Below are 27473 nucleotides of genomic sequence, written 5' to 3' on the forward strand. Positions count from 1 at the left end.
ATTATTCACTTCTGTGGCATTCTCAAAAATTCATAACCCCCATCTAATTGTAAGAGAAAAAAAACACCAATCCAAATTTCTTCAAAATGAAAAGTACTTTTCAACAGTGTCAATATAATAAGGAAAGACTGAGAAACTGCCACAAATTGGAGGAGACTAATGAGACATGATGTCTGAATGCAATATCTTACCCTAGTTTAATCCTGGAACAGAAAAAAAGCATTATTAGAAAAGCTGTTGTATATGCTTAACAGAATAATCTATTGAGTGTAATCTATTTAGTATTACCATATGATATTAATTTGTTAGCTTGATAAATGTACCATAGTTATGTAAGATGATAATATTAGAAGAAGCTGTGTTAAGGGCATATGAGAACCCTTGTACTACTGTCTTTGTAAGTTTTCTGTACCTCTAAAATTATTTCAAAATAAAAAGTTTCATACATTTTTTTCAAACACATATCCAGATAAAAGAGCAGTTTTATTAACTCCCTTCTAAAACCTCACTGAAATGAAAACTCTGAAATGGAGCCCAAAATTAGAAGTGGAGATGACTGAGAAGACCAATATACAACATGCAGTGTACTCTGGGGAAACTCCCAAAGGCTTCCCAGTTAGTGGAACCAGGCATCTCTAGAAGTGAAAATGAAGATGAAGCTTCAGTTTGAAGGGGTTTGGAAGTTTGTGTAATAAACAGATCCCCACTCATCCTCTGCAAATTCTATCAGAAACCTGGGGTTAGTTCTCTGGGGGAAAAAGAAAAAGAAAGTGGAAGGTATCTGGACCAGGGATCACCAAGCCTACTTGAAGGTATAAATGCTTTAATGAAATGGGATTGGGAGGACAGCAAGGTGAAAAGTTTTCAGCTGCTTATTGAGATTGAGAACATTACCCATTTTTCCCATCACAGCTCTCAGAATGCTGAAAACCAAACAGGAAATTCGAAGATTCTTTAACTGAGGCATCTAGGCAGCCCAGAATAAAAGACTTAACTGTATTGGTATCCGAAATCTCCCTAAGGAAGCAACTCAGCCAGATTACTCTGCTCTTAAGATCACAGTCCATAAACCACAACTGCAAGCACAGATATGTTACTCAGCATTTTAGTGCTCTACTCTTAAACATGAGCAAATAGTCAAGTATAAATAGAATACTCCTCATGAAAAGCAAAGATTAAAAACGTTCTATGGAGACATGAAAAGTTAAAAAAAAAAACACTATCATTAATTTCCTTAAAAGTAAGAGATATTGCACCTGTGAAAGAGGAAGAGGGTGCCTTTTTAAAAGTCACTTGAAAGGATTAGAAATTTAAAATACAATAGAAAGTTTAAAAAACAACAGCAAGAATCAGAAGATGAAGTGTTAGGAGTCTTCCAGAGAACATTGTATAAAAATACGAAGAAATGGAAAATAGAAGTGAAAAGACGAGGCCATTAGGCAATCGGTTCAGGAGATTCTTTTGCTGAATCACAGGATCTTGAGGTGAAATAAAAAGCAGAAAGTAAAATGCAGTAAATATAATAATAATAATAGTATTAAAGTAAATCTTGCAAAATTGAAAGACATGAGTTTCTAAATTATACAAGTTTCTAGGTAGGGCTGTTACTAAGTTTATCATTAAATTTTTGAGAAGCAAAGGTAAAGAAAATACATGAAGGTTCTGTTAAGAGGGACACATTTATGCAAATGATAATGAATCAGAATGTGTAAGCAGACTCCTCAATAACCTTGAAAACTGCACAAATTTTCCCTAGAAAGCTACACTCAGCCAAACTATAATTTAAGTGTGAGGGTAAAATGAAAGCATTTTCAAGACAAAGGAGATACCAAAACTTATGCTTCTCATGTATCTTTTTCTGAAGAATCTCCTGAAAGAGGTACTCTATCAAAACAAAGAAAGAACATGCCTTTTCTGAGGAATCTCCTGGAGGAGGTACACTATCAAAACAAAAAAGTAAAGAAAGAAGAAAGAATCCAGTGGTATCTAGAAAGCTGATAAGCTCCAGAGAGATGTAGCCAAACCCCTAGAAAAATCATGGAAACCCCAGAATAACTGACCTAGAGACCAACCAATCCTGGTTGGAGATATGTCCAGGAGATATGTCTCTAAGAAGGTAAACAGACTGCTTGATACCTTTGAATGTATTGAAAAGACATATAGACAATTAGATAAGAATTTTGGAATTAATGTTTAATACATATTTGCTTAAGTCAGTATAATGTGGCTACAGTAACACTGTATCATTTCTGAGCCCATATCTTAAGAGACATTCCACCCTTTCTTTTACAATTCTGTCCAGCAGCTACGTGAAAAATCCCGAACTAGTCTGCAGGAGATAGGAGCCCATAGGAAGGAGAAACAAGCCAGCCTCCTGTAGGCCATCATTGTAGCAGCAGCCAGATTGGGACCCACCAGTTGATGGCAGATACATGGGAGAACCCAGCCAAGACCAAAAGAACTGTCCAGCTGAGCCCAGCTCAGGTTGCCAGTTTACAGAATCATGAGCTAAATCAGGGATTGGCAAGCTTTTTCTGTAAAGAGCCAGTTAGTAAATATTTTAGAAACTTACGGGCCAAGAGGCTTAATTGAAAATATTATGTAGAGCTTATGTTTACACAAGAAACAGCAAATATTCACAAACTTTTGTTGATGAAATTCAAAATATAGTAATACTAATTTTTAATAATGTGCATCTACTTGTGTTCTTTGCTAAGTTGTGTCTGACTCTTTGCAACCCCTTGAACTGCAGCACACCAGGCTTCCCTGTCCTTCACTACTAGTGAGAAGAATAGAATTTTCTTTGGAAAGAATAAAATTTGCTTAATTGTGGTTCCATTAAGTATTCCTGTCATCAAAAATGATTACAAATACTTATTTATTAATGCCAATATCTAATGAGACTCTACATATTTCATCTTTAAGAATCTATTTCACACAAGTAAGTACTGGAAAACATTGGTATCAGTCAATGAGTATATAATTTTAATTGAGCATATTCATTATTTGAGAAACATTTGTAGAATTAAATTCTTCTCATTTTGCCTATCATTACACTGCAGATTGATTATTTCCAATTGAAAATTAGATGGAAGCTCCTCAGTTACCTGGCAGATGAATTTTGAAATATGGAAATTTCATCTGCAGTTAGATCAATATGTGAAAAGCACTGATGGAGCTGTAATGTAAGCTCATAAATTTATGTAGGAATTGAAGTCCTACTTCCTTAACTGTTGATACAAAGGAACTGCATAAAGTAGATTGACTTATGATTCAGACATTCATTTTCTAAGGTGCAATTCCACAACCACCTGTAACTTTTAAAGTAATACATAATTAAATAATTATGAAGAGTAGAGACACTACTCTGCGGACAAAAATCCGTGTAGTCAAGACTATGGTTTTCCCAGTGGTCACACACAGTTTTAAGAGCTGAACCATTAAGAAGGCAGAGTGCCAAAGAAGTGATGCCTTCAAACTATAGCGCTGGAGAGCACTCATGAGAGTTCCTCAAACAGCAAAATCAAACCAGTCAGTCTTAAGGGAAATCAACCCCAAATATTCATTGGAAGGACTGATGCTGAAGATGAAAACTCCAGTAATTTGGTCATCTGATGTGAACAGCTGACTCATTGGAAAAGTCTCTGATGCTAGGAAAGATTAAGGGCAGGAGGAGGAGAGGACATCAGATGAGATAGCAGGATGGTATCACTGATGCAAAGGAAATGGGCAAACTTCAGGAGATGGTGAGGGCCAGAGAGGCCTGGCGTGCTACAGTCCGTGGAGTCACAGAGTCGGACATGACCGGGTGACAGACAACAGCAGCAGTGTATATCATGTATAGAATCAAAATAAAGCACACTGTTGCTCTAGAAAATATTTGATCCGTTCAGTTCAGTCACTCAGTCATGTCTGACCCTTTGTGACCCCATGAATCACAACACACCAGGCCTCCCTGTCCATCACCAACTCCCAGAGTTTACTTAAACTCATGTCCATCGAGTTGGTGATGCCATCTCATCCACGTCGTCCCCTTCTGCCCCCAATCCCTCCCAGCATCAGAATCTTTTCCAGTGAGTCAACTCTTCGCATGAGGTGGCCAAAGTACTGGAGTTTCAGCTTTAGCATCAGTCACTCCAATGAACACCCAGGGCTGATCTCCTTCAGAATGGACTGGTTGGGTCTCCTTGCAGTCCAAGGGACTCTCAAGAGTCTTCTCCAACACCATAGTTCAAAAGCATCAATTCTTTGGCATTCAACTTTCTTCACAGTCCAACTCTCACATCCATACATGACCACAGGAAAAACCATAGCCTTGACTAGATGGACCTTTGTTGGCAAACTAATGTCTCTGCTTTTTAATATGCTATCTAGATTGGTCATAACTTTCCTTCCAAGGAGTAAGCGTCTTTTAATTTCATGGCTGCAGTCACCACCTGCAGTGATTTTGGAGCCCCCAAAAATAAAGTCTGACAGCATTTCCCTGTCTATTTGCCATGAAGTGTTGAGACCGGATGCCATGGTCTTAGTTTTCTGAATGTTGAGCTTTAAGCCAACTTTTTTGCTCTCTTTTTTCACTTTCATCAAGAGGCTCTTTAGTTCTTCAGTTTCTGCCATAAGGGTAGTGTCATCTGCATATCTGAGGTGATTGATTATTGATATTTCTCCTGGCAGTCTTGATTCCATCTTGTGCTTCACCCAGCTCAGCATTTCTCATGATGTGCTCTGCATCTGAGTTAAATAAGCAGGGTGACAGTGTATAGCCTTGATGTACTCCTTTCCCTATTTGGAACCAGGCTGTTGTTCTATGTCCAGTTCTAACTGTTGCTTCCTGACCTGCATATAGGTTTCTCAAGAGGCAGGTCAGGTGGTCTGGTATTCCCATCTCTGTTAGAATTTTCCACAGTTTATTGTGATCCACACAGTCAAAGGCTTTGGCATAGTCAATAAAGCAGAAATAGATGTTTTTCTGAAACTCTCTTGCATTTTTGATGATCCAGCAGATGTTGTCAATTTGATCTCTGGTTCCTCTTCCTTTTCTAAAACATTGTACAGGAGACAGGGATCAAGACCATCCCCAAGAAACAGAAATGCAAAGAAGCAAAATGGCTGTCTGTGAGGCCTTACAAAAAGCTGTGAGAAGAAGAGAAGCTAAAAGCAAAGGAGAAAAGGAAAGATATAAGCAAGGAGAGATAAGAAAGCCTTCCTCAGTGATCAATGCAAATAAATAGAGGAAAACAATAGAATGGGAAAGACTAGAAATCTCTTGAAGAAAATTAGAGATACCAAGGGAACATGTCATGCAAAGATGGGCTCAATAAAGGACAGAAATGGTATGGACCTAACAGAAGCAAAAGATATTAAGAAGAGTTGGCGAGAATACACATAAGAACTGTACAAAAAAGATCTTCACAACCCAGATAACCTTGATGGTGTGATCACTCACCTAGAGCCAGACATCCTGAATGTGAAGTCAAGTGGGCCTTAGGAAGCATCACTATGAACACAGCTAGTGGAGGTGATGGAATTCCAGTTGAGCTATTTCAAATCCTGAAAGATCATGCTGTGAAAGTGCTGCACTCAATATGGCAGCAAATTTGGAAAACTCAGCAGTAGCCACAGGACTGGGAAAAGTCAGTCTTGATTCCAGTCCCAAAGAAAGGCAATGCCAAAGAATGCTCTAACTACTGCACAACTGCATCTTCTCGCATGCTAGTAAAGGAAATGACCTTCATCATGACCTATTGTAACATTGTAGAAAGTGATTCTAGTAAGGAGTACTGGAAAAATTAGTAAGTAGAACTCTTTCTTCCACACTTAAAAAACTAGTTATATAATAATGTGGATGTGATTTTTTACACATATTTTATTTTTAACAAAATATATTTAGAATGAGAAGTGTCAATAGATTTTAACAAACTTACCAACATATGCAAATGGATGTTTTTCCCTCCGAACTGTTAATTTTAGAGCAGTGCTTCTCAACTGAAGATGATCTAGTAAGCAAGTACCAAGTATACTGCTTATAACAATACTCCCATCTCCACCCCCAGCAGGGAATTATTAGTGCCAAGGTTAGAGTATAAATCATGCCTTAGAGAATATATCATGTTCCAGGATGTGTGCTCATTACTAAAATATTCTGGAAAGTATTCTTTCAGAATTGCCTTGTTTGAATGTATTCATTAGTGGCAAATCATCATCCCTCGTGAAGTATATTTTATTTTAAACTAAGTCTCATGACTCACAGGGACAATATAGTTCATTCATGGAATTCAAGAAAACATGCAGGCAGATATTCACAGACACATGAACATGCATACAAAATTCACTGATTGTTGCTTGTTCTGATTTTAGTTAGAAAATGAAAGGTTTAAACTTTCTTTGTCATATTCAAAGATATTTATTTATTGAAATGAAATAATAAAGTTTTTTTTCCTTTTTTCGTTTATATTTTATACTGGAGCATAGATGATTAACAATGTTGTATTAGTTTCAGGTATACAGCATAGTCATTCAGTTATACACATACATGTATCTATTCTTTTTCAAGTCCTTTTCCCATTTAGGGTGTTACATAATATGGACCTGAGTTGCACGTGCTATACAGTAGATATTTGTTGGTGGTTGTTGTTAAGTTGCTCAGTTGTTTCCAGTTCTTTGCAACCCCATGGACTGCAAGATGCCAGGCTTCCCTGTCCTTCACAGTCTCCTGGAGCTTGATCAAACTCATGTTCAATGATCAGTGATGCCATCCAACCATCTTATCCTCTCTCATCCCTTTCTTCTCCTGCCTTCAATCTTTCTAGCATCAAGGTCTTTAATTCTAATGAATCACTTCTTTGCATCAGGTGACCAAAGTACTGGAGCTTCAGCTTCAGCCTCAGTCCTTCCAGTGAATATTCAGAATTGATTTCTTTTAGGATTGACTGTCTTTTTCTCCTGGCTGTCCAAGGGACTCTCAAGAGCCTTCTCCAACACCATAGTTCAAAAGCATCAATTCGTCAGTGCACATTCTTCTTTATGGTCCAACTCTCACATCCGTACATGACTACTGGAAAAACCATAGCTTTGACTAGATGGGCCTTTGTCAGCAAAGGAATGTCTCTGCTTTTTAAATATGCTGTCTAGGTTGGTTGTAAATTTTCTTCCAAGAAGCAAGCATCTTTTTAATTTCATGCGGTCACCATCTTCTGTGATTTTGGAGCCCCCCAAAATAAAGTCTGTCACTGTTGCTGTTGTTTCCCCATCTATTTGCCTTCAAGTGATGGTACCAGATGCCATGATCTTTGTTGTTGTTGTTGTTTTTTGATTTCTAACACCAAGTTTATTTATATCCCTCAACATTTTAAAGGAATGATGTTCTACATGGTCTTATAAACTACTTACCTCAGAAATATGTCATTAAAGATTTTAATTAGTAATATATTCAAATGTTTACAATCAAATACTACCAGATACCTTATAATGAAACAAGTCACCTGCTCCACCCCTACCCATCCATGGTTCTGCTCCCCCGAGACAAATTCTAAGCCTTTCTACTTAGAATACATTTGGAGATTACTGCCGTATTTCTTTCTTTTTTTTTTTTAGGCCAGTTCTTCTGCATCCCTTTTCATTCATCATCATTAATGTCCTTGTTTGTGTGTATATCAGCCTCTTCCTTTGAAGACATCGAGAGTTGTTTCTTTCTTTCTTTCTTTCTTTTTTTTAATTTTTCATTTTCCTCTTCCACTTTCATCAAGAGGCTCTAGGATCCTCTTCACTTTCTGCCATGAGGGTGATGTTATCTGTATATCTCAGGTTACTGATATTTCTCCCGGCAATCTTGATTCCAGCTTATGCTTCATCCAGCCCAGTATTTTGCATGATGTGCTCTGCATAGAAGTTAAATAAGCAGGGTGACAATATACAGCCTTGAAGTACTCCTTTCCCGATGGAACCAGTGCATTGTTCCATGCCCAGTTCTAACTGTTGCTCCTTGACCTGCATACAGATTTCTCAGGAGGCAGGTAAAGTGGCCTGGTATTCCCATCTCTTGAAGAATTTTCCAAAGTTTGTTGGGATCCACACAATGAAAAGCTTTAGCATAGTCAATGAAGCAGAAGTAGATGTTTTTCTGGCACTCTCTTGCCTTTTCTGTGATCCAGCAGATGTTGGCAGTTTGGTCTCTGGTTTCTCTGCCTTTTCTAAATCCAGCTTGTACATCTGGAAGTTCTCGATTCATATACTATTAAAGCCTAGCTTCGAGAATTTTAAGCATTACTTTGCTTGTGTGTGAGATAAGTGCAATTGTGCAGTAGTTTGAGCATTCTTTGGCATTGCCTTTCTTTGGGATTGGAATGAAAACTGACCTTTTCCAGTCCTGTAGCCACTGCTGAGTTTTCCAAATTTGCTGGCATATTGAGTGCAGCATGTTAACAGTATCATCTTTCAGGATTTGAAATAGCTCAACTGGAATTCCATCACCTACACTAGCTTTGTTTATTGTGATGCTTCCTAAGGGATCCTAACCATTTGTTAGTTATCTGTTTTAGATATAAGTATGTATATATAGATTTTACAACCTTGACTGTCACCTAACTGCCAGCTGGGGAGGAGAGAATCAAGGGAGACTTTCTTTGTAAATGTTCTTCTTCAACTCAAAATTTAAGAAAGAAGGAGCCTCAAAAGTATCCACCCTAAAAAAAAAATTTTTAACTGAAGAACATAGTAGCTTACTCTCTTCATCTTTTTCCTGGATATATTCCTTTTATTTAAATTGATGGTTTTGTTTTCAAACATTTCTAGTCAAATTTGACCCTTACTAGATAGAAATTGTGTTTGATATTCAATATGATATGGATTTATCTTCTATATTCAACTAGTCTAGGTCTACAGTAGTTTTAAAATTATAAAACCCTTAAAAAGCAAGGCTTTTTGCAAATGCTGCCCTGAAATAATGTGAAACTATTTACACTTTTAATTTACCCACATAGTGTAAATATTCACACCCTTCATCACAGAACTATTATTGTGTTTTATTTCAGGGGGCTTAGTAACATACGTATTAACTTTTTGCCTTTATAAAATCTGAAAAGTTTCAAATTCCAAATTAGTATGTGTGAAACCAACAGGAGTTTTAATAGTAGGTGCTTTTATTTGAAATAATCTTTTTGTCTTTTTTTTTTTCAAAAATTATTATAGCTTTCGATAATGAGGTATCACCTCATACTGGTTAGAATAGCCATGATTTAAAAGTCTACAAATAATAAATGCTGGAGAGCATATGAAGAAAAGGAACCATCTTACACTGTTGAGGAAATCTAAATTGGTGCATCTGCTATGGATAACAGTATGCAGGTTCCTGAAAAAACTAAAAAAGTTATCGTATGACCCAGAAATCACACTCCTGGGCATATATACAGAGAAAACTCTAATTTGAGAAGATGCATGCACCCCAGTGTTCATATCAGCACTATTTACAATAACCAAAACATGGAAGCAACCTAAATGTCTGTTGACATGAATGAATAAATGTCCTATGTACACACATACACACAAACACACAATATGGAATGCTATTCAGCCATAAAAAGCACAAATTAATGCCATTTGCAGCAACATGAATGGACCCAGAGCTTGTCATAGTGAGTGAAGTCAGAGAAAGACAAATATCACATGATATCACTTATATGTGGAATCTGTTCGTGATACAGATGAACTTATTTACAAAAGAGAAACTCACAGATACAGAAATAAAATTTATAGTTACTGCAGGGGACAGGAGGAGACATACATTTAGAATTTGGGATTAACAGATAGGGCTTCTCAGGTGGCTCAGTGGTAGAGAATCTGCCTGCCAATTCAGGAGACATGGGTTCAATCCCTGGGTCAGGAAGATCCCCTGCTGAAGGAAATGGCAACTCACTCCTGTATTCTTGCCTGGAAAATCCCATGGACAGAGGAGCCTGGTGGGCTACAGTCCAGGCAGTCACAAAATAGTCAGACCCAACTTAAGTATGTATGTGTGTGTGTGTATAAAATTGGGAAAAACTAAACCAAAACATGTATACACAAAAAAGTGAAGGGTCCTCAAGAATAGCACAATGAAGGAAATACTATTGAGAAATATCAAGGCGTCTTCTGATTGCCTGTTCAAAGAAAGATACTGCCTGTGTAGACAAAAGGAAGTTAGAGTTTGTAGTATTCTTCCAATCTATGAAATGCTATTTTAGCCCAAAATATTTCTTAGTTTTTGAGAAGTGTTAATATTTCTTCTTTAGAATTTTAGCCATCTTTCTCTTTACCTGAAAATTTGAAATCTGTTAGGGTCCTTGATTACTATTTTGGCAAAATGAGTAGTGTCACTTTTCTTCCTAGATTTCTCATTTCAGATATTAGGACACAGAGTGAAATTTTTACCTCTCATTCATGGTGTCCAGCTCTCAACGTCTTAACCTGGCAGGAGGACTAAACTATCTGTAAATCTTACCACCCGGACCACACTTGATTATTGTGTGATGGAAAAGCTAAATGTGAATAAAACAGCCTAGAACATTAGGGTGTTCTTGGAAGAATAAATACAAGTTGGAAGTCTTATGTGAATAGTGCAAAGTACAGGAAGGCAATCAATCATGTAAACATCAAATGAAAGGTTGGTAAGGAAGCTATTGGAGTATTTTAGGCTCTCCCTGCAATAAATGGCTTACTCCATTTTTTTTCCCCTTTCACTCAGTTTGAAAAAGTGAATTCTGTGGAATCTGTTCACAGAACCCAAAAGATTTCTATGAGTTCTTATTCCTGTTTAAAGACATGCTTTGAAAAGAATAAGTTCAACCCTTGGAACATTTTTAGTTTATATAAAATGGACACAAACATGTCATAGCACATACCTCCCTGACTTTTTCTCATCCTTCCACAAACAGGAAACAGTTAAAGCAGCAATAATAGAAGAGCAAAAACGAAGTGAAAAGGCTGTGGAAGAGGCAGTGAAGAGAACAAGAGACGAACTGATAGAGTATGTAAAGGAACAGAAAAGGGTAAGTATCCCCTGAAGGGTTTTAATTTGTTCTTCCATAAACTGAAGCATTGGCTTCCATACAATGACATTAAATTTTAAATATTTAAAACATCCTTTTTCATCTAATTTAGAAATCTTCATCTAATATTTTTTCTGGTATAAGTATATATTCTAATAGTTATGTCTGTAAACATAAATTCCATTTGTTAACAAAAAAAAAGCACTGAATAATTTCCTGCTGGATTCCCAGAAATGACCTATTTTCAATTTGACTTTACACTTAAAAAGAAAGTAGACAGGTATAGATTTTTTAAGTTTTTGCCATAAGTTTGTTATTTCTTATGTAATGGTTGTCAAAATTTGTATGCACTCTTTAGCCCTTCGGACTAGGTTAACACCACTGTGGTTCTAATAGATTTTATTACAGTTATCAAATTAGGGCTCTTCTGCCATAGTTTCATTTTGAGAACAAAATTCAGAATATGCTTGTCAGAATTTATAATGCATATTGAAGCTTTACAAAATAAATGTCATTTTGGTACAATATGGTTTTATTAATTTGTAAGTCTGAGCAGTAGCTGAAAATAATGTATTTAATAGCTTAATTTTTAGACTTTTCAACAAATCTTTATTTTTTTTAGTATCCAGGATGAGAAACACTTAGGATGAGATGTTTAATGGTAATCTCTGTAATAAGTATGTTAAATTACAGATATTATATAATAAGTTATATCGTGAATTCTCACATACTATTTTATGTCTTATTTATATGTTTAGTATAACATGGATATTAAAGGACTATATATTATACAATATATGGTATTATACAACATAATAAAATTATAAATAAAGCATAAAACATAGTGTGTATGAGGATATTTGGCACAGGTAATGGTTGTCAGAGTAAGAAATAAAAGATTACTCTTCAGTTGGCAGTTAAGTAGAAGAGTAATGACACTCCTAGGAATGTCATAAGAACTCATGATACCACTTGAGTTCCATACTCTTAATTTAAAATCAATTTTGGTATGATATAAAGAAAATTCTTACCCCTCAATAGCTACCATTAGGTTTCAACAACGAGTTTTGTCAACAGAGCAAAAAAAAAAGAAAAATTCTAAGTAAGCTTTCCAGATTAATTAATCACTCACAGAAACATTTCATGTGGGATTAAATCTCTGTGCAACTTATCTCAAGATGTTTTTAAAAGTAACTTAACCACCCCCCCCCCAAATTTCTAATAGATACATAACCTTCAGAAGAGTGACTTAGCTGCTAAAGAATCCACCTGCAATGTGGGAGACCTAAGTTTGATTCCTGGGTTGGGTAGATCCCCTAGAGAAGGGAAAAGCTACCCACTCCAGTATCCTGGCCTGGGGAATTCCATGGATTGTATAGTCCGTGGGATCGTGAAGAGTTGGACACAATTGAACAACTTTCACTTTCACAAGAGAAAATTCTGAGCCAGATGTCATCAGCCGACCTTTCAGGAAGTGATATTTTCCCAGAAAACTCCTATTTACATGTGTTTTCTCAAGGAGTTTATGTTAAATAACCTACTTCAGAAGCAGTCATACAAGAAAAGAATTATAGATGCTTTCCACATACACACAGAAATTGTGATAGTGAAAGAACACAGACTTGAAATAAATTCAGGGTATTGTGGATGTATCCTTTAAAAAACACAAAAAACTTGTAGTTCATTTCTAATGTTGTGTTAGTTTCATGTGTACAGTAAAGTGATTCAGTTTATATTATGTGTGTGTATATATATGTATATATATATATATTTCAGATTCTTTTCCCTTAAAGATTATAACAAAATGTTGAGTATAGTTCTTTGTGCTGTACACTAGATCCTTATTGGTTATCTGTTTTATATATAGTAGTTTGTATATGTTAATCCCAAACTCTTACAGATGTATTCTTTTTAATCATCTTTTCTTAATAATATATGACCAGTTCTTATTTGAACACTTAATTTGGACAAGAAATTATGTAAAATAGCAAACTTGTTCATAAGAGTGTCTTAGATGAATATTTCTTTGATCAAAATTTCAATTTTCTCTTAAAAAAACTTTAAAATTGAATATTACTTTCTGCTTGAAAGAAATTTTGCGGCTACCATTAGAAACATTTAAAATGAGAACAGGAAATGCCTTTACAGGAGTCATCTGGTTCCTGTGTGAGGTAATTAACCCTTGAAGAAAACTGATAATGATCTCTGCCATTTAATCTGTGATCTTGCAAATTATATTAAAGGATTGTGCTTATATACTCAGTCATGTCCAACATTTTGCAACACTATGGACTATAGCCCCCAGGTTCCTCAGTCCATGGGGTTTCTCAGGCAAGAATACCGGAGTGGGTTGCCGTTTCCTCCTCCAGGGTATCTTCCAGACCCAGAGATCAAACCCACGTCTCTTGCATTGGCAGGTGGATTCTTTACCACGGAGCCACCTGGTAAGTCCATATTAAAAGATTCAGTTCAATAACAGTTCAGTCGCTCAGTTATGTCCGACTCTTTGTGAACCCATGGATGCAGCCTGCCAGGCTTCCCTGTCCATTACCAACTCCCAGAGCTTGCTCAAACTCATGTCCATCGATTTGGTGATGCCATCCAACCATCTTGTCCTTTGTCATCCCCTTCTTCTTCTGCCTTCAGTCTTTCCCAACATCAGGATCTTTTCCAGTGAATCAGTTCTTTGCATCAGGTGGTCAAAGTATTGGAGCTTCAGCTTCAGCATCAGTCCTTCCCATGAATATTCTGGACTGATTTCCTTTAGGATTAACTGTTTTGATCTCCTTGCAGTCCAAGGGACTCTCCAGAGTCTTCTCCAACACCACAGTTCAAAAGCATCAATTCTTCGGCGCTCACCTTTCTTTATAGTCCAACTCTCACATCCATACATGACCACTGGAAGAACTATAGCCTTGACTAGATGGACCTTTGTTGGCAAAGTAATGTCTCTGCTTTTTAATATGCTATCTAGGTTGGTCATAACTTTCCTTCCAAGGAGTAAGCGTCTTTTAATTTCATGGCTGCAATCACCATCTGCCATGATTTTGGAACCCAGAAAAATAAAGTCAGCCACTGTTTCCCCATTTGCCGTGAAGTGATGGGACCGGATGCCATGATCTTAGTTTTCTGAATGTTGAGCTTGCCACCTCTTCTTAATATCTTCAGCTTCTGTTAGACCCATACCATTTATGTCCTTTATTGTGCCCATCTTTGCATGAAAAGTTCCCTCAGTATCTCTGATTTTCTTGAAGAGATCTCTAGTCTTTCCCATTCTATTGTTTTCCTCCTTTTCTTTGCACTGATCACTGAGGAAGGCTTTTTTATCTCTCCTTGCTATTTTTTGGAACTCTGCATTCGGGTGGGTATATCTTTCCTTTTCTCCTTTGCCTTTAGCCTAAAAGATTAGTATCTCTTTATGTTAGATAAACTAGTTATCACCTTTAGAAGTGTTCATTAAATCACAACAGTCATTACAATATTAGATTCTATTTGCACCAAAGTTCCACTTCTCTATCCTTCTTCCCTTATATAGTAAGAACAATAAATTTAATTTATTAAATAAATTAGCATGATTTAGAATAAACATGATTCTAATAGTTTACTCGACTCATGTAACTAGATTCATAGATGATTAAGACTAATTTAATTAATATATTAATAGAAAGTTTATTACTTTCACTTCAGGACTTGAGAATTTTTTAAATAACACACATTGTGGAATACTTTTAAATTTGAATGTTTCCCCGTCTCCAAATAGAAAAGCTACAAAAAAGGAAAGTGGCTAGAATATCTAAAATGAAAACACCCACTATGAGATTTCTTATATATATAACTTTTTAAAAATTAAGATTCTCTATACTCTGATTCTTTTTGAAATGGATTTCAGTGTTTCAAGTTAATTTTTATGAATTTTGGAGGCTTGCAAAGTTTTCACATGCACACAAAAAAGAAATCTCCTGGCTTATAAAGTAATACTTAGAAGAAACAAAAGGGTTTTTTTAGCAAATTCATAATCTTTTTGTCTGTTTTCAAAAGACTAAATTAGAGCAGCTCATCTCTCCTTATTCATTTGTAAGATGAATTTCTTTTTGCATCAGAGAAGAACACTTTTCCAGAACAAAAATTTTCCTTTCTCCTCTCCAGCTTTTTTAACTAGAGTCAACTTGAGATTTTCAACATTAGACACCTCAAAAGCCCTGTAGACCTTGATTCCAACTGGGCTTACATTCCACTCTGTGAAGTAATCGTCCCCCCTAGAAGTTTTCCAAAATCTTTGAAAGAAGAAGTCTAACCCCATGTTAGTTTCTGTCTTTATATGTCTTTTGTCCTAACCAGTCTTTAACTTTTTTTAAAACTGTAGTATAACAATCTTCAACATATGTTGTTAAGCAAAAGCCACAGTTTGAATCATTGTGTATCGGAGTGGCCTTAAGAAATGCAGTTTACATTGTGACCCAATTCTCAATGAATCTATAAACAAAAATAAAAATTAGAAAATAAAATTTATAAGACAGTACCTACCCTTACTATGAACAGTGTACTCTGGTATTTTCTATTCTTTTTTTGTTTTTTACAATTATTTTTAAGTAGATAAATTAAGATTTTTAGTTGGAATTTCAAAGTCTCAAAAATCAATAGAATGAATAGACAGAAAAGTAGGAGGATATAGTAGACCTGAAAAGCACTATGAACCAATTCAACATAATTAAGATTTGTAGAATTTTCACACAACAGCAGGATACAAATTCTACTCAAGTTCTATAGAGTATAAACCAGGAGACAGTGGTATATATCCAGGGACTTTAAAACAAGGTACAAAAATTTCATGATCTAAAGGTATTGAAGTCATACACAGTCTGTTCTCTTATCACTGTGGAATTATGTTAGAAATCAATATCAAAAGATAGTTAAAAATACCTACATATTTTCATGTGCAATGTGACATTTACCAAGAGAGATCTTTGACTTAGCCTTTAAGTCTCAATAAAGCTAAAAGTTCAGTATTTTAAAGGAGAAATAGAATGAAATATCTGAAATGATTATCTCTTCAAATAGCTTATAATTTATCCTATAATATTAAGTGCAGTAGAATTGCAAATCACTATAGAGGATAATATCCCTTTTTCTGGGTATCTGGATTCAACAAGTTTTTAAGCAGTGATCCAACCCTTTTGAGTATTACAGTTATACTCAGAATTAGAATTAGAATTATACTAGGATTAAATTAAAATTATATTGAGAAAATGTTTTACTTTTAAATGTTATTTACCAGGGTTTTTTGTTATAAATAGAGATGTCACTAAACTTTATAAATACTTACCTTCATCCATCTAAACATCTTAGATCGATGAAGGGATTACCTATACCTATTCTACCTATGTACTAATTATGTGAATCAAAATTTACACTGAAATTACATCCTAAATTATTTGCTCAGTTGAATACATAATACATATACTGTTAGTCCAATTCATAATAATAATCAAAAGTTTGTGTGTAATCAAACTATTCAAAGAAAGCTTTAAAATGATCAACCAGAAAAACAATTCAAGTTAATAATGAATCTGTTTCAGTGACTGTCTTGTAAGTGCTTTTTTGTAGGTATTCTAAATTGATAGTATTAAAAAAATCCTCTATAAGCTATCTTGTTAAACTGAGAAAATTATTATATTGAGTTCACTAATATAGTATGAAATTGAAAAGCCAAAGTTTTGCAATCTCACTTCTTATAAATTTTTTCATATTAATTGATAGAAATTGTCTAAATTTTTAATGAATTTATAAATTTTTGTTATAATTTATATATTAGAGAGGAAAAGGTAAGCAAGAAAACTTGAAAAGATTTTAACATACACTCAGTTTATCTGGGAATCAGCTAGGTATCCCTAAGGGTAGTGATTTATAACAGCCATACTATATTAAAATTATTTTTTTTATTTTAAACTCTCTTGAATCATTACAAATTGTGGATTAAGGGATAGCAGACTACAGCCTATGGGTCAAATTTGATTTTCTGCCTGTTTTTATAAAGTTTTATTGAAACACGCAACCACATCCATTCATTTATGTGTTCATACTGCAACCACAGAGTTGAGTAGTTCAGAGAGATCATGGGGCCCACATAACCTAAAATATTTACTGTCTGGTCCTTTACAGAAGAACATTTGTCAACTCCTGTTCTAGGCTATCAAAATAATCTTGATGAGAAAATTTCTTCCTGTCAGCCCTTCAAGATATTTATTCTTTCATTATGCCTCATTAAAACTAGATAATTGAAATTCCTAAGGTGCTGGAAAAGATTTCTCTCTTGATATTAATTACCAGATAATGCATTATAGTATTTCAGACCTGGTCATTAGTGACATAAACTTTGTTTTAGACTAAAGGAGATTGTAGAAAAATGAGATGGGAAAGACCACATCCCTTGACACTTCCCTAGGGAGGAAGAATTTGTGGTTGAAAATGACCTATGGCCTTTGGATTAGAATGAAGTGTTCTAACTCATCCCACAAGTTAAGACTGTTACACATGAGCTTGCTATGAGGGAGGAAGTGTGAATAATATTCAGCAAGCAACAACTACTCACAGCCAAGCAGTGATTCCTAAAAAATAAAATCCCATCCAAATGTAATAAAAGATTATTTTTTTTTCCTCTTAAGAACCAGAATTATGGCCTGTATTTTCTAAATCACCTCCAAGAGAATAATCTGCACTTTAGAGGATTCTTTTAATTTAGATCTTCAGAGAGGAGTAAGGAGCAATAACCTTTACTTCAAAGTTTCTGTGGTCAAAGCATTGTTATAACTTTTTAATTATAAAAGGACTGATTTGATCCAGGTTTTCTACAGTATTCTTGAGTGTTTGCATCTCAAACTATTTAATAAAAGGCAATATTTGGCCAAAATGAACTCTCTTTAGTTTCTGATCTTTTATATAGTTACTTGAATTAAACATGATTTCAAGATAAGTTCTTTAATAACTTGTGTTGCCTTACTTTTCTCCTCTTAATAATTTGGGAGTCAGACCAGCTGGTCTCTAGTGTGGGTCTTACAGTTCTGAAATCTGTTAAGACTATGAGTAACATTTTCCTTGACAACTGATGAATCTCTCCACGGGTTTTTAATTCTTGGTGTAAATCACTTGCATCATTTATATTTATTTGGTGTATTATTTATACATCACTGTAGGGAAATAACACTTTCCTGACATTCCCCAGCCTCTTGCCCGTTCTCATCCTAATCAGTTGGCCTTGCTTCTCCTATCTTGGGGAAGGCTATATTGTTACCTGCACAAGAAGCAACTCAGTAGGAATTCAACATCTGCCCTTGTAACTTTTGCTTTGGGTCTCATATTAGAAAAGGCTTTTATCTGACCAGGTCATATTAAAATGAATAATACACCCTCACATTCAATCATCATCTGTACTTTCAGCTGTACCTCATTTTTTATGTCAAAGGGAATTTAAAGATTTGTATAGGTATGATCTAAAAAGTTATTATTTTTATGTCTTATACTCTGAAAGCTTATTTCATACGGTACACCTTAAAATAAAATTTATTGCTGTTTTTCACTTTATATTTTAACAATCTTCTTGATCCTCTTTCTTATTCTCCTGGACTCACTTACATGAGAATAATCTTGAAAGAACTTACTGACATGTTAACAATCATGGACTTTGGTAAGGCAAATCTGTTGACCATTTCCATTTCAACAGTGGGGTCGTTAAGAAGATACTATAGACATAACAATGCTTAGATTAAGTACTATAATTCCTGTTTCAGGGATAAGACATAAGTATGTTCCAGCTTAAAATTTATGTATTTGCACTTAACTGGTTTGGCCCAGAAATTAATTTAGTACTCTTCTTTGTTCTTTGTGATAACATTTTTGTTTAAGGCAAAGCAAAACTTCTAAATCAGAGTACAGTAAGTATAAATACTTTGGTTAGAGTCAATATCTAAAAAATGCCTGTTGTGTTTTTGTATAACGTAAATGTTCATCTAAATAATTCAATCAATTCTTGAATCATTATAGTGATAGTGACGATTAGCTTTATTCTTCATTAAAAGGTTTTAGTTTTTTATTAAATATTCAGTTGATTTTTCCATTATTGTACAACATTAAAGTTCTTAAAATTTAGATGGTGATAAGAATTGATTCAAATCATAGTTAAATCAACAAAATCAAAGTGTCAACTTTGAGTCAGGCCACAGAAGTGAAGAGTTGGCACACTCGATGGCTATGCTATCATTAAAGGCCTAGTTGGGTATAGCTTCTTGAGATGAAGAATAGCTGAATAACTTGTGATGTAAACAGTGAGCAGCTGATATAGAAGGAAAGGCAGAGGTCAGATCTAGAGGAAGTGGTGGCTACCAAAGGCCCCCAAATTGAAATAATGATGATGACAACAACAATAGAAGCTAATACTTATATAGCATTTACTAGGTTTCAGGCACTAGTCCAAGGATATTATTATATGTGTGAGTGTATATATATTCATTACTCACAATAATGTTATTAGCCACCAGATCACAAAGCTAGAAAGTGACTGTCTAGCTCTGGAGCCTGAGCTGTTAGCCACTGGGCAAACCATTTCTGTGGGCAAGATGCAGCAATGAAGAACAGGGAAGAATTTTGTGAATAGGTCAGAGTGAAAGTTTCAAATTAAAAGCCAAGAAGAGTAAGAGGATAACAGAGATTCATGTTTATGTTTTATAAGTTGCATGGCACTACATGGTATCTACCAGATCAAAGCTCCTGTGAAGGACTGGAACCACCATATCTTTAAAAAGCTATAAGTTTTGTTTTAGAAGGAAAGCATAAGAGCATATTATCTTAAGTAATAAGTTCAAAAAAATGGCTTGAAGCAATAGTAAATACCATAACATAATGTAGTGCTTGAAAAAAGGTCAAAAACATTATGCTGATAGTAATTAGCAATAGAATTCCGGAAGATCACTTAAGACTACAATGATAAGAGTGGGCTTTTTCAATTCAGTCAAATAGAAACTAAAATATGGGCTAGCTGCTGCTGCTAAGCCGCTTCAGTCGTGTCTGACTCTGTGCGACCCCATAGACGGCAGCCCACCAGGCTCCTCTGTACCTGGGATTCTCCAGGCAAGAGTACTGGAGTGGGTTGCCATTTCCTTCTCCAATGCATGCATGCAGGCTAAGTCACTTCTGTCGTGTCCGACTCTGCGACCCCATTGACAGCAGCCCACCACGCTCCTCTGTACCTGGGATTCTCCAGGCAAGAGTACTGGAGTGGGTTGCCATTTCCTTCTCCAAATATGGACTAGACTACATAGTAAATGGAAGATGGACAATGTTACATGAGAAACCAAAGGGTTTGGTTTCCTATAGGAATAGGCAAATTAATTTGTAAACATTTTTATTAAAAAGCCTATTTCTAGATTCTTGATATACCTGTACTAGTTCATGAAGCTGTTATTATTGAGGATAGTGGAGATGGAGATTTTTTTTTTAAGATGTTGTTTTACTTACCCTTTAGCCAACCTTAGAAGTTAAAAAGCTTGTATATATAACTTCATTTATTCATGAAGTATTTATTAAGAGTCACAGTTGCCTTTACCATGCTGCTATTAAGCTGGTTAGAAAGAAATGAATAAGAAGTGCTATTTCAGATTGCCAGCATCTTGATCTATACAACATAGATCCTTATATCTATATAACATACATCTTTATATACCCTTCCATCTTCCTACCTGAGCTGTGTACTGGGAAGTTTCAGTTTTAATTTTTTTCCCATTCTATAAACAACTGTTAAGCATCTTTAATGATGTTCTGCTGTGCTCAGGACATGAGGTTAAATGAGATAATCAAGAAAGAGAGCTTTTACCTTGGTATCCATAATAGCAACACATATATGTTTAACAACTAAAATATAAAAGATTTTTACCTAAAAGATTTTTACCTATGTTATTTGATTCTTATAATCAGTTCAGTTCAGTTCAGTCACTCAGTTGTCTCCGACTCTTTGCGACCCATGAACCACAGCACACCAGGCCTCCCTGTCCATCACCAACTCCTGCAGTTTACCCAAACTCATGTCCATCGAGTCAGTGGTGCGATCCAACCATCTCATCCTCTATCGTCCCCTTCTCCTCCTGCCTTCAATCTTTCCAACATCAGGGTCTGTTCAAATGAGTCAGCTCTTCGCATCAGGTGCCCAAAATATTGGAGTTTCGGCTTCTTCAGCATCAAAACAGCAGCCATTTCTGAGTGCCAGGTTTGTCCAGGACACCATAGTGGCTGCTTTGTTTACACTGTTTCACTTTATTCTCAAAACTTTTCTAAAATAGTATCTGGATTTTACAGACAAGGAAAACTAAGTCAGTGATGTAAGCTAACTGCCTGAGATCAATAAAAAGAGGCAAGATTTTAACTTGGTTCTGTCTGACTGCAAACTATGTATGGTGATTCCTGAGTAATGTTTTAAATCTGGTTGGATAATTTACTTTACACATCATTTTTCATGTGGTATTTTAGGATTGTCAGTTTCTTCTATAACAAACTTGTAAATTATGTTTTATTTTCATTGGCTCCATCTAAATAAACTGGATATATTTTATAGGCTCTGTCTAGATATTAATATTAATTAAATTGGGTCCATCCAGATAAATTAGGTAAAAAAGTAGATTGACACAATGCAGACATACACACACATATGAACACACAATTCATTTGGGAAATAGCTTGAAATTATTCATTACATAAAATTTGTAAATTATTTTTAAATACATTTTTCACCTATGGTAAACTTTTGAGTATCCTAGCAAAGACTATTTGTTTAGATACTTGAAATATTATTTTATTCCTTCAGGGTCTTAAGGTTTTGATTTATATAAAATTCAGTCCCTACTTAGTTTTCCTAATTGTCATGACAAATTAGGTGGTTTAGAACTAAACCCTTAGCCTATTCTCTTTAGTTGTCATAAAGTCCCCATCAATTCAGTTTAGTCGCTCATCATGTCCACCTATTTGTGACCCCATGGACTGCAGCACGCCAGGCTTCCCTGTTCGTTATTAACTCCCGGAGCTTATTCAAATCATGTCCATCAAGTCAGTAATGCCATCCAACCATCTCATCCTCTCTTGTCCCCTTCTCCTCCTGCCTTCAATCTTTGCCAGCATCAGGGTCTTTTCCAGTGAGTCAGTTCTTCCCGTCAGGTGGCCAAAGTATTGGAGTTTCAGCTTCAGCATCAGTCCTTCCAATTAATATTTAGAAATCATTTCCTTTAGGATTGACTGGTTTGATCTCCTTGCAGTCCAAGAGACTGTCAAGAGTATTCTCCAATACCACAGTTCAAAAGCATCAGTTCTTTGCCGCCCAGCTTTCTTTACAGTCCCAACTCTCACATCCATACATGACTACTGGAAAAACCATGGCTTTGACTAGACAGACCTTTGTTGGAAAAGTAATGTCTCTGCTTTTTAACATGCTATCTTGATTGGTCATAGCTTTTCTTCCAAAGAGCAAGCGTCTTTTAATTCCATGGCTGCAGTCACCATCTGCAATGATTTTGGAGCTCAAAAAAATAAAGTCTGTCACTGTTTCCATTGTTTCCTCATCTATTTGCCATGATGTGATGGGACCAGATGCCATGGTCTTCATTTTTTGAATGTTGAGTTTTAAGCCAGCTTTTTCACTCTTCTCTTTCACTTTCATCAAGAGGCTCTTTAGTTCCTTTTCACTTTCTGCCATAAGGGACATCATTGGAATTAATGCTCATTTCTAGGGACATATAGGCTAATGCCAAATTCTCTTAAAATTACACTTCCTCTAGGAATAAAAAAAATTGCAAAACAGAACTAACATGTCAAAGTTACTTCAGCCCTGCAAAATATATTAAAATATACAAGTAAGTATTGCAAACTTTTTTTTTTTTATGGAGCAAGTCAAGAAAATGAGCCATGAACTCAACATATTCTGTTTGAAAACTACTCACTTTTTTAAATTCTAAAGTTCAGTTAGCTTGGAGAATATATATATTTTATTTTGTTCAGTTTTAGCCTGGAGCTAAACCACATTGTTGTTCAATCACTAAGTCGTGTCCAACTCTTTGGGACCCCACGGACTGCAGCACTCCAGGCTTCCCTGTCTTTCATTATTTCCTGGAGTTTGTTCAAACTCATGTCCATTGAGTCCATGATACCATCCAACCATCTCATCCTCTGTCACCCTCTTCTCCTCCTGCCCTCAATCATTTCCAGCATCATGGTCTTTTCCAATGAACAGCTCTTTGCATCAGATGGGCAAACTATTGGAACTACAGCTTCAGCATTAATCCTTCCAATGAATATTCAGGGTTGATTTCCTTTTAGGACTGACTGTTTCTCCTCCAATCTGACACTTCTCTTCAGTGGCTCTGTTTTTCATTCTTTCTGCATGACTTACAGGAGCTTAGTTCCATAACCAGAGATTGAACCTGTACCACAGCAGTGAAAGAGCTGAGTCCTAACCACTGGACAGCCAGGAAATTCCCTCAGTTCCTAATTCTGTTTTGTGATATAGAAAGAAGAAATTGTTGTTATTACAAAAAGATACAATGATTGAGCAATATCAATTCAGGCTTTCCACTAATATCTGCAAAAGTTTCTTGTAAGACATTTAAAAATACACTACCTTCCTCTTGTATACTTTAAACAGTTGGACCATAGAAATTACATCTCTTGGATTGTAGACTTCATAATAGGTTAATAGTCTTTTAACTATCCTGAAGGTTTATGAATACCTGCTAGTTCTGATTCTTTTATTTCACTTTCAAATATATAAATAGTTAAGAAATGAATTATTTTTTATGTGCTGCTTTTTAAAAGAAATTCCTGAAGTGACTGTTGTCTTATTTCCTTCCACTATCAAAATCTCCAACTTCCAGTAGAAAGGAGATGGTATTATTACTAAAGAATATTTGGTAGTTTTAAAATTTACTCTATTTGATTTATTGTATAGTTATTTTCCATCATATGTATCTTTTCAGCCATCAGTTCTTTCCTTTAAAAAAAATAGCAAAAATAACAATTTGGTTTGTAACTAATAGTGCCTTGGAAACAGCATGAAAAAATCATTTTCTAAGAGATGCGGTATTTTTCTTCTCATATGAAAACAGAGAAAACCTCCTTGATGTTCTGTTCCTTGCTGATTCATATGCACTGACATGAACTCTCTGTGCTCCTGTCTTGCTCTGAAAGCTTCGTACTCACTCTGTAAAGGGAGCCCAATTATCTAGTATATGTGAACTCCAGTCTGTAACAGAGAATTAAAAGATATGTCATTTATGATCATCACATTTTTTTAATGGAACCATTAGATTATAGGTGAATCATATCTGACTAAATTGTCAGACTGTTTTTGTTATTTTTTAAAAAAGGTAACACTCAATGGAATAATACTAAATGGAACACTAAATGAATAGTCAGAACAGTAATTTTATTAGCACTTCTTTTCCTTCTCTGAGATTGATGTACCGGTATATATCTCTTCTTGTTCTTTCTCTTTTAAAGATATTTATTGCCCTATATTTTTTTCTGGTAATTTTTCATTTGTTCCCTCATCATTGATTAGTTCAACTGAGATTCTGTACTTGAGATTTCATAATCCTCAGTTTTATATGTACAGCTCCAACATTCAAATTGGTTTACCACCTAAGAACTACTTTTTATCTCTGTATCCCTTGATCAAAGAATTTGAGAATAACATAATATTAATATCCTATAAATATTCGATTGGTTGTTGGTCTGTTTGAAAATTATGTATTTTTATATTCAAATTGAACTCCTAATTTTAAGCAACAGTTTTCTATGATTGATTCAGGAAAGAAAAAAAAAAAGAAGGAGTTTGTTTATTAAGAGGTTATTTGGTTGAGAGAAACAGTTCAGTTTCCAGAATTAAAGCCTAAAACCATGACATAGAACTGGTCTTCTGAGGAAATTCTGGTGCTACTGCCCTCCCCCCAAGTGGTAAAGAAGACTGCGATTGCTTCTGCTTTCCTATTATGCCATTTGTGTATCACTAAAACCATTTCACAACCTCTGCTTTGAAAACGCAAAGTCTGCCACCACTTTCACCAGCAGGGAAGATTCCACATCAGTATTGGTCATTAAGTCCAAGTAGCTGCACTGCAGCCTGGACCAACTAGGAAGCCTCCTTTTTCCTCCAGGGTCCACTCACAAGTAGAGGCTTTCAGGCCACTTCATAAATAGATCAAAACAAGATTCCCAAGCTTTAGAATATATATATATACACACACACACGTGTATTACCTTCAAGCGTCCTATCTAGCTCTGTGCTGCTCTTTTAGTGGCAGAAGGTACAGTAAGTTATCTTTAACTTTGAAGAAGCTGTCCTGATATGCTGAAGATCACTGGACTCTCAGAAACTTCACTGAGGTATAGCTCTTATATTTTTGTTTGATGTATCTCTCACCATACTGCACTCGTATTAGACTCGCAGGTATTTTTTACATACCTGTTCTTTACGAAGAATCTTGAGTAGTATTATTGTAGGTCCTAGAGACATATATCATCAGTGCAGTTATCCTGTGTAATAGTGAGACAGCAATGGTCTTAGAGAAGTAAGTATACTGTGGTTCAGAGCCAAATAATGTATATAAGCCTAAGATAAAATGAATTATTGCCCTACCTGTCATATGAAAAATAGCTATGGTAGGTGTTTCTGTGTCTGTTGTAATAGAGGGGGAAAAGCATTTTCCAGGTTATACTTGTATACGTGGTGCTGAGTTCTGGTAGAGAATGCATGTCTGCTATAGCAGCTTTGTAGAAATAACTATCTGATTAGGCTTTAGTCATTTATATCTTCCACCAGTTCTAACTGTATACTCTGTATGTGTTAAGGGCCCAGCTGCCCTAGATAGGAAGCAGATTCAGATTAAAAGTCCACTCATCATTTAATTCCCACTAGCATCCTTTCTGACCACTAGTCCACAATGGTATTCTAGGCCCCCAGTTTTAGTTCTCATTCAGAGCAATTGGAGAAGGCAGTGGCACCCCACTCCAGTACTCTTGCCTGGAAAATCCCATGGACAGAGGAGCCTGGTAAGCTGCAGTCCATGGAGTCGCGAAGAGTCGGACACAACTGAGTGACTTCACTTTCACTTTTCACTGTCATGCATTGGAGAAGGAAATGGCAACCCACTCCAGTGTTCTTGCCTAGAAAATCCCAGGGACGGGGGAGCCTGGTGGGCTGCCGTCTATTGGGTCGCATAGAGTCGGATACGACTGAAGCAACTTAGCAGCAGCAGCAGCAGCAGCAGCAGAGCAATTAGATTAGATAGTAGTACCCAAAAGACCAGGCATTTCCCTTTCTTCAATGCAGTTGCCTTTATGAAGAAGGCCAAGCTGAAAGTTTACAGTGTACACCTACAAAATATATCTTCAAGGACTTGCATTCAAAAAACTTCACTCAAAAAACTCTGGGTCTGTGAATTGACTTATGACGAGAAATTGGAAAAGACATTACAAATTTTTGTTGCAGTGGCTCAAGTCAGACCTCTTTCAGTAAATCTAGATACCTTAATCATTTTATTAATTTGGAAATTTTTTTTTTTGTATCCCTCTCTGTTTGATCCATACAGATCATCTGATCAGGTAGCCAGAGCTAATGATCACTGCAGGCCAAAGCATTTTAATTCAGCCCTTCTAATAATCAGAGTAACCATTTCCTCCTGCCCCTTCTGGTTATGTGCTACTGGCTGAGGTCTTCCACCTCCACATCGCATGGTCTAGGTTGAAAGCAGTGGTACCCGTCACCTCTTATAGAAGACAATGCTCGTCACTAATGCTGGCTTCTCCCTCCCCGGGAACAGGGTTAAGGAGTAGCTCATGGCTGTGGTGGCTGTGTTTCTTGCCTTGAACTGAGAATTGTAGCATCATTAGGCTTTTTTCAAAGCCGTTCTGTGGAATGAGAAGCAACTAACTTCTTGCTTGAATTTTTCATACACTGGATCTCCCAAAGTCTTGCCTTCATTTGTCACTTCAAGTGACTGTAATTAATAACTTGTTTCCTTGCTACTGTGGGCTATGGGCTGCCAGACTTTTTTTTTTCCCTTCAGAAAATTAGCTGGAGTTTTGGAGCCATCAACCCTTATAGCATCATATAACCATTCATAGATCTTTTTGATTTTCCTAGCGATGTATTGCCTTCAACTGCTTCTAGTAGCCATTTAATAACAACCAGGGTTCTTATTTTAAGTAGAAGAAAACTGCCTCCAGCCTGTTAAGCAGCAGAAGTTTTCTTAAAAGGATATTGAGTAGTTGACCAAGTTGTTGAGAGCTGGAGAACCAGGGTCAAGGTAAAGCTTCCAGAAACAATACCGAAAACGACACTACCAGACTTGCTTAAAGATGAGTCCCTTTTTGTTGCCACATTCTCATCAGGCACATCTCATCAGTGGGAACCCATTGCTTAAT

General features: G+C 35.8%; 1 protein-coding gene across 3 annotated transcripts in view; it reads left to right on the plus strand.

The window, feature by feature from the left end:
• The window catches only part of LOC120861136 (coiled-coil domain-containing protein 91-like), a 305946-nt gene that overhangs the window by 222804 nt on the left and 55669 nt on the right, over nt 1-27473 (plus strand). For 2 of the 3 annotated variants that reach the window (XM_040236770.1, XM_040236772.1), the window contains one exon: nt 10908-11021. In XM_040236770.1, coding sequence (XP_040092704.1) covers nt 10908-11021 — 114 coding nt within the window. Of the gene's footprint in view, nt 1-10907; nt 11022-27317; nt 27375-27473 lie in introns of those variants that run through there. The other variant, XM_040236771.1, reaches the window with a different exon arrangement.

Source organism: Oryx dammah, unplaced genomic scaffold (assembly GCF_014754425.2).
Source record: "Oryx dammah isolate SB20612 unplaced genomic scaffold, SCBI_Odam_1.1 HiC_scaffold_11229, whole genome shotgun sequence".
Taxonomy (NCBI): domain Eukaryota; kingdom Metazoa; phylum Chordata; class Mammalia; order Artiodactyla; family Bovidae; genus Oryx; species Oryx dammah.